The sequence below is a fragment of the Saccostrea cucullata genome, unplaced genomic scaffold, assembly GCF_032062105.1.
Source record: "Saccostrea cucullata isolate Sc308-1 unplaced genomic scaffold, CSIRO_AGI_Scuc_v1 ctg10900, whole genome shotgun sequence".
In the NCBI taxonomy this organism is placed as follows: Eukaryota; Metazoa; Mollusca; class Bivalvia; order Ostreida; family Ostreidae; genus Saccostrea; species Saccostrea cuccullata.
Window position 1 is genome coordinate 1,009 of NW_026922328.1, and position 14,327 is coordinate 15,335.

Sequence of the window (14,327 nt, forward strand, 5' to 3'; positions counted from 1 at the left end):
CAAAGGATTTTTGAGATATTGCTTGCAACAAAAGTGTAACAGACGGACAGAATTATTAGACGAACGGACAGACCAAAATTAATATCCTCGACTTTCAAGGGAGGCGGGTCGGCGCAAAAAACGGAAGTTTAGTGAATTGAGTTTTTGACAAAATTTAAGATATATGGGAGTAAGTTCCATATTAGCATGCCATCAGAGGACCTAACCCCCCCCCCCCTCTCCCCATGGCATATATATAAGTCCGGGTCAAAGATATTTTTTTGGCTTTCTTTCATTAATAACATTTACAATTTACAGCATATAAAATTGATACCTGCAGTTAAAAAGTTAGAAGTGATTTAAGATACTACAGGTATGATTTTTTTAAAATTGAAAGTGAATTCTATGTACTTTTTGGATTGTTCATATGATATACATTGTAAATTTGTACTAGACGGTTAATCTATGAAAGAAGACAAATGTGAATTATCTTGGGACCCGGTATATATGTATATTGGAGTATGGGGAGGTTGTCTGGTCTACAAGCACTTTTGATAAGCATATGTGTGCACATACTTTTGAAGGATGCCATGACAACTAAGTGACAACTACGTTTGCAATTTATTCACACTTTTAAAAGTCCGTATATATTATGGTCGGTATTCTGGAATCAATCTTTTTTTGTTTTACAACCGGGTGGTGAATATTTATTTTTCCTTACAAATGAAGCAAGTTAAAATTTCGGTTATAGTTTTTATATGGACCGTTGGTCAAAATAAGTCTGTGTGTGGTCAAAAGTATAAAGTGTATCTTCTAATTTTATATTTTGACGAATAATGCATGGTTAACAAACAATGACATAGTGGAGCATACCTTTAAGACAAAGAAAAGAACTTTACTAAGAAAAATGCACCACCCTAGCTAGTATATAAATGCATATTTTCAGCCTTTTTTATAATCCACACAAATAAACAGATATACATGTACACACGGTCGTATATAGAAACGGGGTTAAGGGGTTGGGGATAAGCCCCCCCCCCCCCTCCCCCACTCCCACCCACCCCAATGAAGTCGATAAATAAACAATGTAATATTATAGATTAGAAAACTTAGCTACTGTATACTTGTGCCCCTCAATAAATCATCTTCTTATTTTGGCTTCCCAAGAATTCCCAAGAAATTGTTTGGTAGTGACTCTAAACTTTTGGTTGTGCACCCCCCCTTCCCCAACTGAATTTGCTTCAGGCCTGTTATATGTATAAAATAAAAGCAGCCTAAGATAATTTAGTTAAGATCGCCATTTTATTGTCATTTAATATCTTACAAGATACTGTCTACCATGAATGTTCGTTTATTTTTTTTTGAAGTGATATTCTAATATATTTATCTCTCTCTCTCTCTCAAAACAAGACATTTTATAAAGCGCACTACCTATTCACTTGATTGCACGGATTTATTTTTATTTTTCAAGCTATAAAAAGTAATACATTTCCCGATATGAACAAGGCGCACACTACGAGTAGTTTGTTTACCTTTATTCACTGACGCATGACAAACGTGTTTCCTAATCCGTCTAAAATATCATTGTGTATTTTCTTCTATTTGTCGCTTTTTTAAACAGGTCTGGACGATTTCTAAATATGGAAGTCAAGAACGATAACCGAAAGTTGCTATAAATATACATCAAGTACACGTAATTATTTTTCTGTCCAATCAGACAACAGCATTTTTACACACCCCAAAACATATTTTAAAAGAACAAAAAGATAACACGTGCTTTTGTTTTTTTCCTCAAAAAGATTTTTTTAACATAAAATCTGTAGAAATAGGATGAAAACTTTTGAAGAATAAGGTATTCCCCACATTTTTACCGTGAACAACCTTGACATTTTTATCTCGGTAAAGAAAAAAATAATGCACGATAGAATATAATCATTTACAGAGGTATATAGATCGCACCAGCAAGTTTTTATCAAGTTCAATCATAACATTTACCAGAATATATTATATGATGGTAAATATAATTTTGCTTAGCCGTCCGATTTTCATTGATAATGCTTAAATTCCATGTGTATAGATCAACTCACACAAGTGTTTATCGTATGGAGTATACACATATAGTTTTGCATTATCACGGGTTTCATGAGCGCCGAATACTTAGCTATGCAGACTTAAAATGGGCATAAGGAAAGGCGTTTAACGTGGAGAAAAAAAAATCCTGTAATTATACATGAATGCGTTTTATCCCAATATCTTACCTTGCATATCAGAAATTGCATGGACTACTAGTATTCTGTAATAAACACTCAAAAATAATAAAGACTGTTATCTTTTCGATAAGATTTTTATGTCAGGCTCTAAAAACTGAAAATTTACCGTATTTATATCAATTTTTTAACGTAATTAAACTTTTGTGATTGCTAACTCCTAGAGACACTTTTTTTTATCTCACTTAAAACGTATTCCAAGCTTTCAAGTCGTGTTTGTTCACGGTAGAATTGTCATAAATATAACATTATTCCCAAATGCGCAGAAAGTTTACAAAAAGTTTGTTCTCAAAAAATCTTTTGAGCAAAAACCGTAAAAACTACGTGTTTTATTTATTCTCTCACGGGTTTGTCTAAATGCTGTTATCTGATTGGTCAGAAGGATTAGTGCCTTGTTTATTCTGTGTATTAATAGCAATTCACGGTTATCGTTCTTGACTTCCTTATTTAGAAATCGTCCAGACCTGTTAAAACATTGTAAGTAATTACAAAAAAATTGACATAAGCAATTTTCAAATACAAAGTGGTTAAAACACTATCCGTTCCATTTTACACATATACTTATTTCTTCCGATTTCAAACTTTATATCACTGGTCCCGAGAAAACTATCGAGATACGGGAAGTTAGGGAGAGTTAGGAAGTTAGGGAGAGTTACGTTCGTTCGTAAGATGTCGGTGTTTCTCTATTAAAAATAACTATAGTCAACTACAGTTAACGATATTTATAATTTTGACACTCTGAAAACTTTTATTTACTCTTATAATAGCGATAAATTTGATTAACTTGAGCAATAAATTTGACACTTGGATACACTTTGGCAAAAAATTTGACACTTTGATAAACTTAAGTTACTGTGAAAACTTTGATTCCCTATAGTGAACACTTTCACACTTTAATTAACTATAGTGATAACATTCAAAACTTTGATTCACTATAGTGATCACTTTGTCACTTTGATTCACTATTTTGATCACTATGAAAACTTTCATTTACTAAAGTTTGTTTTACTATAGTAATAAATTTGTCACTTTGATTAACTATAGTAATTAAGTTGCTTTTGAGTGCATATTGTATTTAATCTTAATATCTAAACAATGTCAATACATTTTTAACTTCAGATTTTTTGCTCGGGTACGCCCACAATGTGCTCCTTGTAATGTTTGAAAAAAAAAGAAAAAAATATCAAAATTCATGTTAAAAGAACTTCTGTAAGAAAAAAAACAACAACAAAATAATCATACTCACAATGATATAATTTAATTTTTGGAATCATAATATCTTCATTCTTAATACAAATATAAGGCTTAGTAAAGCAGAAGCACTTTTCGATTTGTTATTGTTCCTATTAATTAAGATTGTACTTTATACAACTGTTTACCTGGAGTTTCCAGAAACTGTACTTTGGACGTTTCCAATTATATCAACTTATACTACCGCATATTTTCTATCTTACGGCACTCCAGTGACATCAGGTATCTATAAAATATTTCGGATTAATTGATCTATGCGTTAGTGTTTTTAAAAGATGTTGGTTTTAAAGACCGATAACTATCGTTTAATTAAACCCCTTTTCATTATACGTACATGTATTGAGATGAATCTGGACATTTTGTAAATGTATGCTTCTGCTGGTTGTATAACAAAACAAGTGGACTCTGTCATTAATCTGTTTGTTTAAACGTGTATATTATAAATTAAGGAACATATAAAATATATCTATGTTTGAAAAAAAAACAAAACAATTCTAACATGTTTTAATATATTTTAGAAGAATCCATCTCGAGAGATTGTCGATTGCCTGGTTATTTATACAAAGGAACTACAAGTGTAACAGAATCAGGTTTTACATGTCAACGATGGGATAGGCAGACTCCACACGAGCAAAACTACAGGGTTTTTAGTCTTGCTCAAGAGAACTACTGTAGAAATTTTGACAGAGAAGAACCTTGGTGTTATACGACTAATTCAAGTGTTCGATGGGAACTTTGTGGTGTTGACGTTTGTAGTAAGAGCGTCAAAAATATTTTCCTATTGTATTGATTCTCCTTTTTATTGAACACAATTTGTAGATTCAGAAAAATTAAATTATATATGCATATCTCATAAACTATATGTACTATATATTGCATATTTTCCTTTGTTGTAGATTCGCCTTGTCTTAATCAATCATTTACATTAGAAGTAACATCGAAGTGTCTCTCTGCAGAACCAGAAACTGATGAATTCTGCAGGTTAGATAAATTTGCTTTAGTGTTTATTTTATTCATACATTTTATTGAATGTGTATAATTCCTTGTAACTTTACAAACAAAACTATTTTTATGTAACATCTTATTAAAATCTTTTAGGTTTTTTTTCACTGAAGTAAAAAGAGTTGAGCTTATCAATTAAAACTAGATTTGTTTTCACATAGTTTCTTTTCTGAAGAAGGACATGTTGAAAGGCTATTCATATTTACATTTATTAACCCTATATTTTATTTCAATAACCTATGTAACCGATAAATTTAATTCTCAACTTTTTCAATTTTATATCAATGTCAGATGACTTTTTTTTTATAAAAGGTGAATTTTATTTAATACCTTGCCATTTTCGTTGCCTATTTGAAAAAAAAATGCACACATATCTACCTTGAAGCTTATAATAAAAGATGCTTTAGTTTTTTGATTAAAATATCTATATAGGTTTTTGAGAGCTCATTTATCGTTATTCTGTCGCTATGTCCATTGGTACTTATGGTGATTTATTACTAGCAGACCTATTTTATTCATGTGAAAGAGAATTTATTCAAAATCTTACACCTGGCAAAAAGAAATCACTTGGCTCAATTAAGATAATACTGATATAATAAGCAAGGTATTATCATATACCAAACACAATATATCAAATGAAAGACTGAATGACGATAGATGTTTTTGATATTAATTGGAAAAAAAATATTTATATAAACTGAATTGTCTTAAAATGACTTATCCCAATTTTATCGAAATGATGAAATACAGCATGCGACGGTAATCTTTGTTTCTTGATAATACCAAAACGTTGTGTTTAGAATTCTTATAATATTTAGAAAGACTTCATAAAGAAAAATAAGAATTTGATTATTTGCAAAATCCGCTGATAAATAACCTGTTATAATCGATTGCATAAAGATTTTTTTCTTTAAAAGAATATCTAACGCACGTGAACCACAACCATTTATGTTTTATAGCAAAATTCCTCAATAAAAATTAGATCAAAAATTACATGGATTTTTAATAACTACTTTTTTACATTGTTTTCAAAATGCTTTTTACATGTATCAGTACAAAAAATTAATTGACACACACATTTAAATTACCCATTCTTTGATTTTTTATTTAAATATGAACCATGCAGTATTTTTCCAAAACCTGGGAAATAGCACTTTTTTTTGAGAAACTTGTTGAAAACCTTTATTTGACACATTTTAAAAATTATATATTTTAGAGGAACGTGTCGTCTGACCTTAATACATGTATCATGTCACAAGTTTAGAAAAGTTTATAATTCTTTGATTTTTTTTTCTCCTTTGAACTAGGAAATGAAATGCCACACTGCTGTGAAAATATTGGTAATATTTCCAAAAATTCAAAACAAATATAGGCAAATCACACTCTGAGGAAAAACAAAATGACAAAAAATCAGCAATACTACATAGACTAAATTTGACCATTTTACTTTTCCTAATAAAATTCACCTGGCTTGGTTTATTGTTCTTTAGTTTATATTACACTTTTAGCGCCAAGATAACATATTCTGAAATTTGTATTCACCTGTAAACCTTTACTGATTGTGCTATGTCTATTTTTGTTTTTTTTTATTGAACTATTACTATTTTCGAAGTCCATTTCATTTTCCAGTTCTTAGGAGAAAATATTCTTAGAATGATCCACTTTTTTTTTAAACTTGTGACATGATATTGTCTCCTCCAAGGAAAAAAAAATGATTGTATCATCTCTCCTTACGACAAGTTTGTACGTGAAATAACGTTTGAATGTTTTTTTCTTAAAAAGAAACTATCGTTATCGTGAGGTAATGAGGTATTGTTGACAGTTTGAAGAGCCGAATTTTTTCTGTTTTAGAAGAAATTATCGTTATCATTTCAGGTGGATAGTGGTTATCATTAAATGTATAAAGAGACGGATCGAAAATTCTTCTGGTATTCTGTGTTCTGGTATTGAACCAAAATCAATTGCTCTGCACAATCAAAACACCATAGAGGGCTTAATTGGAAAGTCTATCTCTCAATGTAAGTGATCCTTATCAAATCCAAATGCTTTTTATGCATGTTCCTCTAAATATCTTTATCTTAATATGCATTGAAATTCATTTTGTTGCACAAATCTAACCCAAAGAGGTAGCTTAGATTGATTGATTGTATATTGTTTAAAGTCCCTATCGAAAATTTTTCACTCATATAGAGACGTCACCGTATGCCAGTGAAGGGCTTCAAATTTTGACCTTTACTCGGCACTCAGGGCCATTGAGCAGTGAGGGATCTTTATCGTGCAAACGCCTGCCGCTGACACGGGGCCTCGGTTTTTAGGGTCTCATCCGAAGGACCCGCAACTTTCACTTCAAAGTGCCGAGCGCATGGCGAAGGAACAGTTGCTACCAATTTTATCGACTAGGTCAGTCGCAGCCGAGATACAACTCACGACCTCCCGATCACGGAGCGAGCGCTCTACCGACTGAGCTACAGTGAACGGTAGCTACCTTAGAGGGAAGTTTTCAAATGCACAATGTACTAAATAATTTGATAACCTACCAAACGTTGGAAAATAAATTGAATAAAATGAATAAATAATTTTCAAGACTTAATACGAAAGGTAATTTATCAAATTTCCCATTGCCATCTCAACACAACACTTGTAGGATTTTAGTAACGCTTATAATATATTTGTCGCCATTTTAAAAGAAAAAAATGTTTATATGTAAAAATAAACATCGTAAGTTGATATGTAAAAAGATAAGTGACAATAAATACATGCCTTTTACATTTTATTTTAAAAATTAATATATCGCATCTTACTAACAAAATATTTTTCACTAAGATTGTAGGGTATTATCTTATAGGATATGGTAAAATCGATAAAATTATCTACGGATGTGAGGCAGAGTCGCTAAACACGCGTCTGGCAAATACATGTAATACCTCTTATAAGGTGCATGTATTCTCATACTGTTCCAAATAGTATGACAGAAAAAAGTGAAATTAATATACATGAAATTGTTTTTATTAATAGGTTTTAAATCTCCGTGTACGGGTCCACGAGTGACAACTTTTCAAGGATTGGCAAAGTATGCAAACCCTTGTAATATACGTTATCCTATTGACAAAGAAGCTTTAGAAACACAGTGTCCGTAAGTATATTTCATCTCATAAGCTTAGAGAACCATCTGAACATTTGCAATCATTCCGTGTTTGTCTTCGATGTTGTATTTGGTGAAGTCGCTTACATCGTTTGTCAACAAGGACAAAAATGTTTGTTTTTCTTTTATTTCCTAGTAACTTTCTACAGTTAGCAAACTGCGTGGTTTCCAAAATAGGTGATGAAACTAATGAGACTTGTCTTGCAAAGGAGAAAATTTCAACTGCAAGGGGGTTTTCAGATCTCATACCCCAGGATGCTGCTAATGTTAGCCTTTGTAAGAAAATACAAATACTTATATTCCTTTTGAATTTTTAAATCAACCTATATGTGGAGCAAATATCAATAATACTTATATTCCTTTTAAATTTTTTAATCAACCTATATGTGGAGCAAATATCAATATTATATATAATATTTTCCAAACGATTTTTTTTAGAATCGTAGCAGAGTGAAATATTTCATATTGATCCGAGTCTATATAATAACTATCAAATATTTTTAATATCTGTTTTTTAAATATCTAATTAAGTGTAATCTTTTTTGATTATGTTTCGATTACTCAGAAATAAAAAATCCCCCCCCCCAAGAAAACAGTTTTATGCATAAATGATAGCCCAGCTGTATGTAAGTTTATGAATGATGAATATTAAATTTAACAGTTTTGAATCCATTCATTTAAATTTTTAGGCATTTCAAAAATGTCCGAGTTTCCTGTAGATGCACCAAATGAAGGTAACTTATTTAGGTCACCTGAGTCACGCAGGTAACCTTATGATATCTGTTTTCGTCGGTTGTCATGCGGATGTGCGTCGTGCATATACTCTTAAATTTTCGACTTCTCAAAATCCAAAGGGTCAATTTGTTACTTTCCACACGATATCCTTCGGAAACAGTGGTTTAAGTTTATTCAGTGAAAAATTAAATATACTCTTTCAAAAATCTTCTCCTCAAGATCCACTGGGCCACAAAAGATGAAACTTATGTGGAAGCCTCCTCGGGTAGTGTAGATTCAAGTTTATGTAAATCATGAAAGCCGGGGGTTGGGTTAGCAAATAATGGACGATTAAGTTTTACATATAAAAATCTTTAAACATCTTCTCCAGAACCACTCGGCAAAAAAACCCATATATGGTTACATCCATAGGAAGTGTAGATTCAAGTTTGTTCTAATCAGGACATCGGGGGAAGGTCTGGCCAAATTGGAAGACCAAAGTTTTACATTGAATTACATAGAAAATAAAAAAAAATCTTATTCAGAACCACTGGTCCAATAAAGATGAAACTTACATGTATACGGAAATTCCTCAGGTAGTATAGATTCACGATTGTTCAAATCATGACAACCGGGGTACGGTGGGGTTACAATAATTGATCAAGATTTTACATGCGAATATTTTGGACAATCTTTCTTCTTCGTGACCACTAGACCACGAAATATGAAAATAACATCCTCAAAGTTTTAAATAGAAACATTACAAAAAATATCTAAAAAAAATCTTCTGAAGAACAGCAAAGCCATAATTAGTGATATACAATGTATATTTAAAGGCATCCTCAGGTAGTGTAGATTCAAGTTATTCAAATCAGAACTCCTTGGGGTAGGGTGGGGACACAATGTAGTCACAGTTTTTACATAATAAGAATATATTATAATCATGTAAAATACCTTTTAAAATTTTCAGCAGAACAGCAAATCAATGATAAGTAATTTTTTTTATATGGAACAACGTAAGCATCCTAAGGTGGTTTAGATTCATATCTGACCCCAGGGTTGGGATGTGGCCACAATGAGGGATCAAAGTGTTACATAAGAATATATCGGTAAAAATCGTCTCAAGAAAGAACAGAAATTTTTAACTCAAATTGATATGTGAGAATCGACATGTATTGAAGATTCTACTTTTTATCAAATCACGACCCAAGATGGGGTTGGGGTTGGGGGCAACAATATGCGAGATTTTTTTTTCTACGAGGTAGTTCTTTGGAAAAAAATCTTTAAAAGTGTTATTTTCAAAACTAAGCAGTTAGACGTGTCTGCTATATCGATATTATATTGAGCAAGCTCAAAAGTGTATTAAGGAAATAAAAATCTGGAGTAGAGAAAACATTGACCTCTAAATTAGCAAAAGTGGAATCAGGTGCATCTGATTTGAAAATAAATTCCTTGTGATATGTCATACAATCATGTAATATAAGGTAAAATTTTCCATTCATATAATAGTGTATTATTTCTCTCATTTTTGTACCATTTTGTAGTTCAATGTCTCCGCTTAGTTCTAATTTGGACACTCGGTTATTGATCGTCCACGACATATCCTAACTCGATAAAAATAACTGGCATTTGTTCCTGGACTTTGACGTAAAAGTTGCAGGTCCTTCGGACGAGACCCCAAAACAGAGACTCTATTTCACAGTACGCCTTCATACCATAAAGACCCCTTACCTCTTATTGATCATACGTGCTGCGTAAAGGTCTAAATGATACGTTTCTAGGCATATAATGGCGACTCTGTATGAAAAATTCTCACAGGTGTCGTAAAAAATATGCAATCAATCAATCAAGCCTAATTTGGTAAAGGTATGCGAATGATTTTTTATACAACTTAGATGATGCCATTGCAGAAACAAAGCTAAGCGAACGTGTTTTTTTTTACTGAGAATAGCAGGCACATGTAAATGTTACATGTATTTAAAAAATGCTTATATTCTTGGTTATATTATCATTTTCCTTTTTAGATGTAACAACCATGGGACAGCTATTGGAAACAAATGTAAATCAGACTCCATTGATCGGTAAGTTTTAATGATATCCGTTTCCCAGCCATGAAAAATAAATGTTTGAATAATTGTTTATAATTCAAATCTCAAATGAAGCTAGAAATTTAATTTTTTTGCAAATAAATATTTTACGTTTTATGAGTATATGATAACGTCAGTGTATGCACGAAAATTTCTCTAACGTGATGTGAAACAAAATATCTTTTTCAGTTGGAATTGTATTAGCAGTTTTCTTTGTTTTCATTATTATCTTGATTGTCAGCCTAATTACAATGAGGTGAGAAAGTAATAATTAATATTTATTGTATTCTGAACATTTAAAAGAAATTATGTTCTTCAAATTATGTTATTTCAATGCTTGGCAGATGCCAACAATTTAAGGGGAAAAAATAACTGATTACCTATTAGGCAATGAACTATTCAGTAGATTGGTCACGTAATTCAACTAAAATCAGTACTAGTTTTACTTACCGTTTTTCGAATCTTTTCTGGGATAGGTGGGGTTATAATCCCGTTATTTTCATTTTTGATAAGGTTGTTTTCTTAAAAAAATACATAATATGCTGAAATAATAAATCAAAATTATTATTATTTATTTTAAAGGGACTCAGCTGAATAAATTGAAAAAAAAATCGGAAATCACCAAAATGGGGAAACATTTTCTATCTATATGTAAAAAGGGAAAGAATATAATAAGATCATGTCTTCAAGAAAGTTTATCTTATTGTACTTGAATGTACTTAATGTACAGTTTATTTCTTAATATGTTTTGGATCTCGTAATAAACAATTTTCACCTTTTTTGGGATATCTCCGTTTGAAAAGTGGGTATATAGTAATTATGATGTCCGTCTGTCTGTCACTAAGTATGTACGTTCGTTTGTTCGTCTGTCTGTTACGTTTTGAGGTACCCATCCCTTATCCGCAACTCCTCTTATACCACTGAATGAAATTCATTGAGACTTTCAAAGAATCTTTTCTACGTAGTGTCCTTGTATATGTGCATGTCCTATTTCACCTTTTACATTACTGGGTTTTCTTAACAAAACATGGAAGCTGGCCTCTCAACAACATTTAAGGATATCCACTTCATCCTATACGACTCAATGAATTTAAAAGCTGCTTTGAGAGATTGTTTTATTAGGCAATGTCATTGTGTACATCCTTTTCTCACTTTTGATCTGACACATATTTCGTGTCTGTCAGAGCAAACCTGGACTTGGCCATTATAACCATATGAAGACGTGGGTATGATTTGGAGCTTAATGCTCACAGTGCTTTTACTTTTCATAGTTTAAACTTAGTTTGTATGAAAAATGAATTTTAAAATGTTATGGCTGATTAAATATAACTTCATTTCTTGTGAAAGTGCATTTATACAGATATGTCATTTCAAAAACTCAACTTCCCTTAATAATCAATGTTGTTGCAAATGGTCAATTATTATCAAACAAATACATGTATGTTTTAAAATATTGTTCTCATTTTTGATATGTCTTTTAACGCAGAAAAATGCTTTTGAAAAAGAGAAGAAAAGAATTACTGCGCCTACCAAGTCTCCCAAAGACAAAAGAGAGTCCATATGAGGCCAATTTTACCTCACCAAATGACACATACATTGACCCAGATTATGAAATGATTGAGGAACAAGACGAGGGTTATAAACATCTGGGTGAACAAAGAGGCGGATCTTACATTGATCCCGATAATGCAGATGGTACTTACCTTGATGTAGTCCCTACCTCAAACGAAAAAAGTGACGGCAGTTACATTAATGTTAACCCTTATATAGAGGTAATAGACGATGCTACTGAAAATAACTCTGTAACGGAAGCCCATCAGGAAGTCTTGCTACCTGTAGAAAACAGTGAGAATTCCGAAAACATGACATCAAATTAACTTTTATACAAATATATATAAAACGTAATATACCTTAAGATGAGCCAATGTAAATGTTATACAATTGCTATACGATATCGATTGAAGTTATTCTTCTTCTGAAATTATAATTTTCAAGCCATGAAAGATAAAGATATGAAAGAAAAATTTAAGTAAAGAAAATTGAAATCAAAGGAAGTAAAAGCATTATTTTCTTCTGTGTTGTCAGAAGAATAAGTGATTGCAAGGCAAATAATGGAATTTTAAGATATTTTGGTAGAAGGTGAAAAGTAAAATCAGATTGGACTTTATACTATTTGATTGCTTGATTTGATTTGAAGAGGAAAAATTTCAAACTTTATTATTCTGTGAAAAAAAAAAATTAAAAATGATATGTCAAATTTCTAAACGGTATAAATTCGGCTGCTTTGAATTCAGATTTCGATTTTTACGCGCAGAGAGAGAGAGAGAGAGAGAGAGAGAGAGAGAGAGAGAGAGAGAGAGAGAGAGAGAGAGAGAGAGAGAGAGAGAGAGAGACCTAATACCTTACAATACTGCGATTAAAATCTAAACACAATTCTAAAAGAGAATTTGAAAAAAGAAATAAAACTATCTTTTTAATCTTCATACATGTATTATAATTGATAGACAATAAGCTGAACATTAATGACATTTATTGTAAACTCGGCTGCTTTGATTTACTGCTTTATTGAATGAATGAAATGAAACATATGGTAATCCAAAAGGAATGCGTGTAATTAATAATCCACAATTATTGTAATTTAATTGATAACAAAGTAAAATGACGTAATATTTTTAATTCTAATGTGATTTCAATCCTATTCAGTTACACTTAGTATGCTTTACCGCTGAGAAACACTGAAACTAAAACTAAAACTGAAACTAAGATTAGGTAAACTGTAAACAGAAATTCCTCTTGTATCTTCTTTCTCATGAAACCTAAATCAATAAATCAATAAATACATTAATCATTCAATCATTTTGTCTTGTTTCTTAACACTGTTAATGCATTATATGAACCATGCATATGATTTTCAAAAAAAGAAGAAGAAAGAATTGCAACAACGTTCTTTGTTCTTGGTGTTAAAACACTGGTTTTTATACCTATTGGTAAAGCAATCATGGCATGGATATCACCTCTTGGGGAAGCGCTCATCAATTCTAATCCAAAACTTTGAAAACGTCAAGTACGCAGTAAAAGATTTTGTAGAACTCCTCCAAATTCTTGGTAGGAAAATCGTATGAAAAATGTTAATTGTACATATATGCTGAATGACTTTTAAAAACCTTAATTTTGATAAACTTGAATTAAATAATCTTTCAAGAAGGATATGGAGATAACATACAGTATTCAATCTGAAAGTCCATTAAACAATATACAAAATCAGAGCAGAGCAAACACGAAACATCAGAGGTGGGATCAGGTGCCATGGAGGAGTGAGCATCCCCTGCGGACCGGTCACATCCGGTCAAAATCTTTTAAATCAATTACTCTGCCATTAAGGGGATAACTTAGAACCAATCAGATAACGCATTGTTTCGAATATTTATAATGAAGTAAAAGAAAAACTTTTATTAATGATTGTTGTCGAAATGCAACATACCTCGTTGTCTCTAATTTCCCGTTGATATGCGTGTCTATATATATAGGCCTACTGTTTACGCACTTCCGTCATCAATATTCATGAAAAGACTGAATTCTTAATAGCCAGATATTGCTTAATTGTTTTTTTTATTACAACAAAGTCTATAGTAAATTTTTGTGGAAAGTATTATTTTTCATTACACTTCACTTGTTTCAAATCATTAATCATTTTGTTTCACACAAAAGTCGGCGTTTATATAGCGTGTAGGACTTTAACATTAAATGTTTCTCGAATTTTGTGATGCTTAAAGCTAAAACCAAAGGAATGTTCTGCCATTCTTCCAAAAATACCTGAGGCAAAGCCGATAGAGTCTCTAATAGTTTTTGGGCGCATTCGAATGCTTCGATCCAACATGTCCCAAA

General features: G+C 31.5%; 1 protein-coding gene across 1 annotated transcript; it reads left to right on the forward strand.

Moving 5' to 3' along the window:
- The first annotated feature begins 5,211 nt into the window (after positions 1–5,211).
- On the forward strand, positions 5,212–13,274 carry LOC134261627 (uncharacterized). Its single transcript, XM_062744048.1, has 8 exons — positions 5,212–5,258; positions 6,375–6,517; positions 7,515–7,632; positions 7,778–7,917; positions 8,331–8,375; positions 10,380–10,436; positions 10,632–10,698; positions 11,929–13,274. The coding sequence occupies exons 1-8, from the start codon at positions 5,212–5,214 to the stop codon at positions 12,317–12,319; spliced, it is 1,008 nt and encodes a 335-aa protein (XP_062600032.1). The 3' UTR covers positions 12,320–13,274.
- The last annotated feature ends 1,053 nt before the right edge of the window (positions 13,275–14,327 follow it).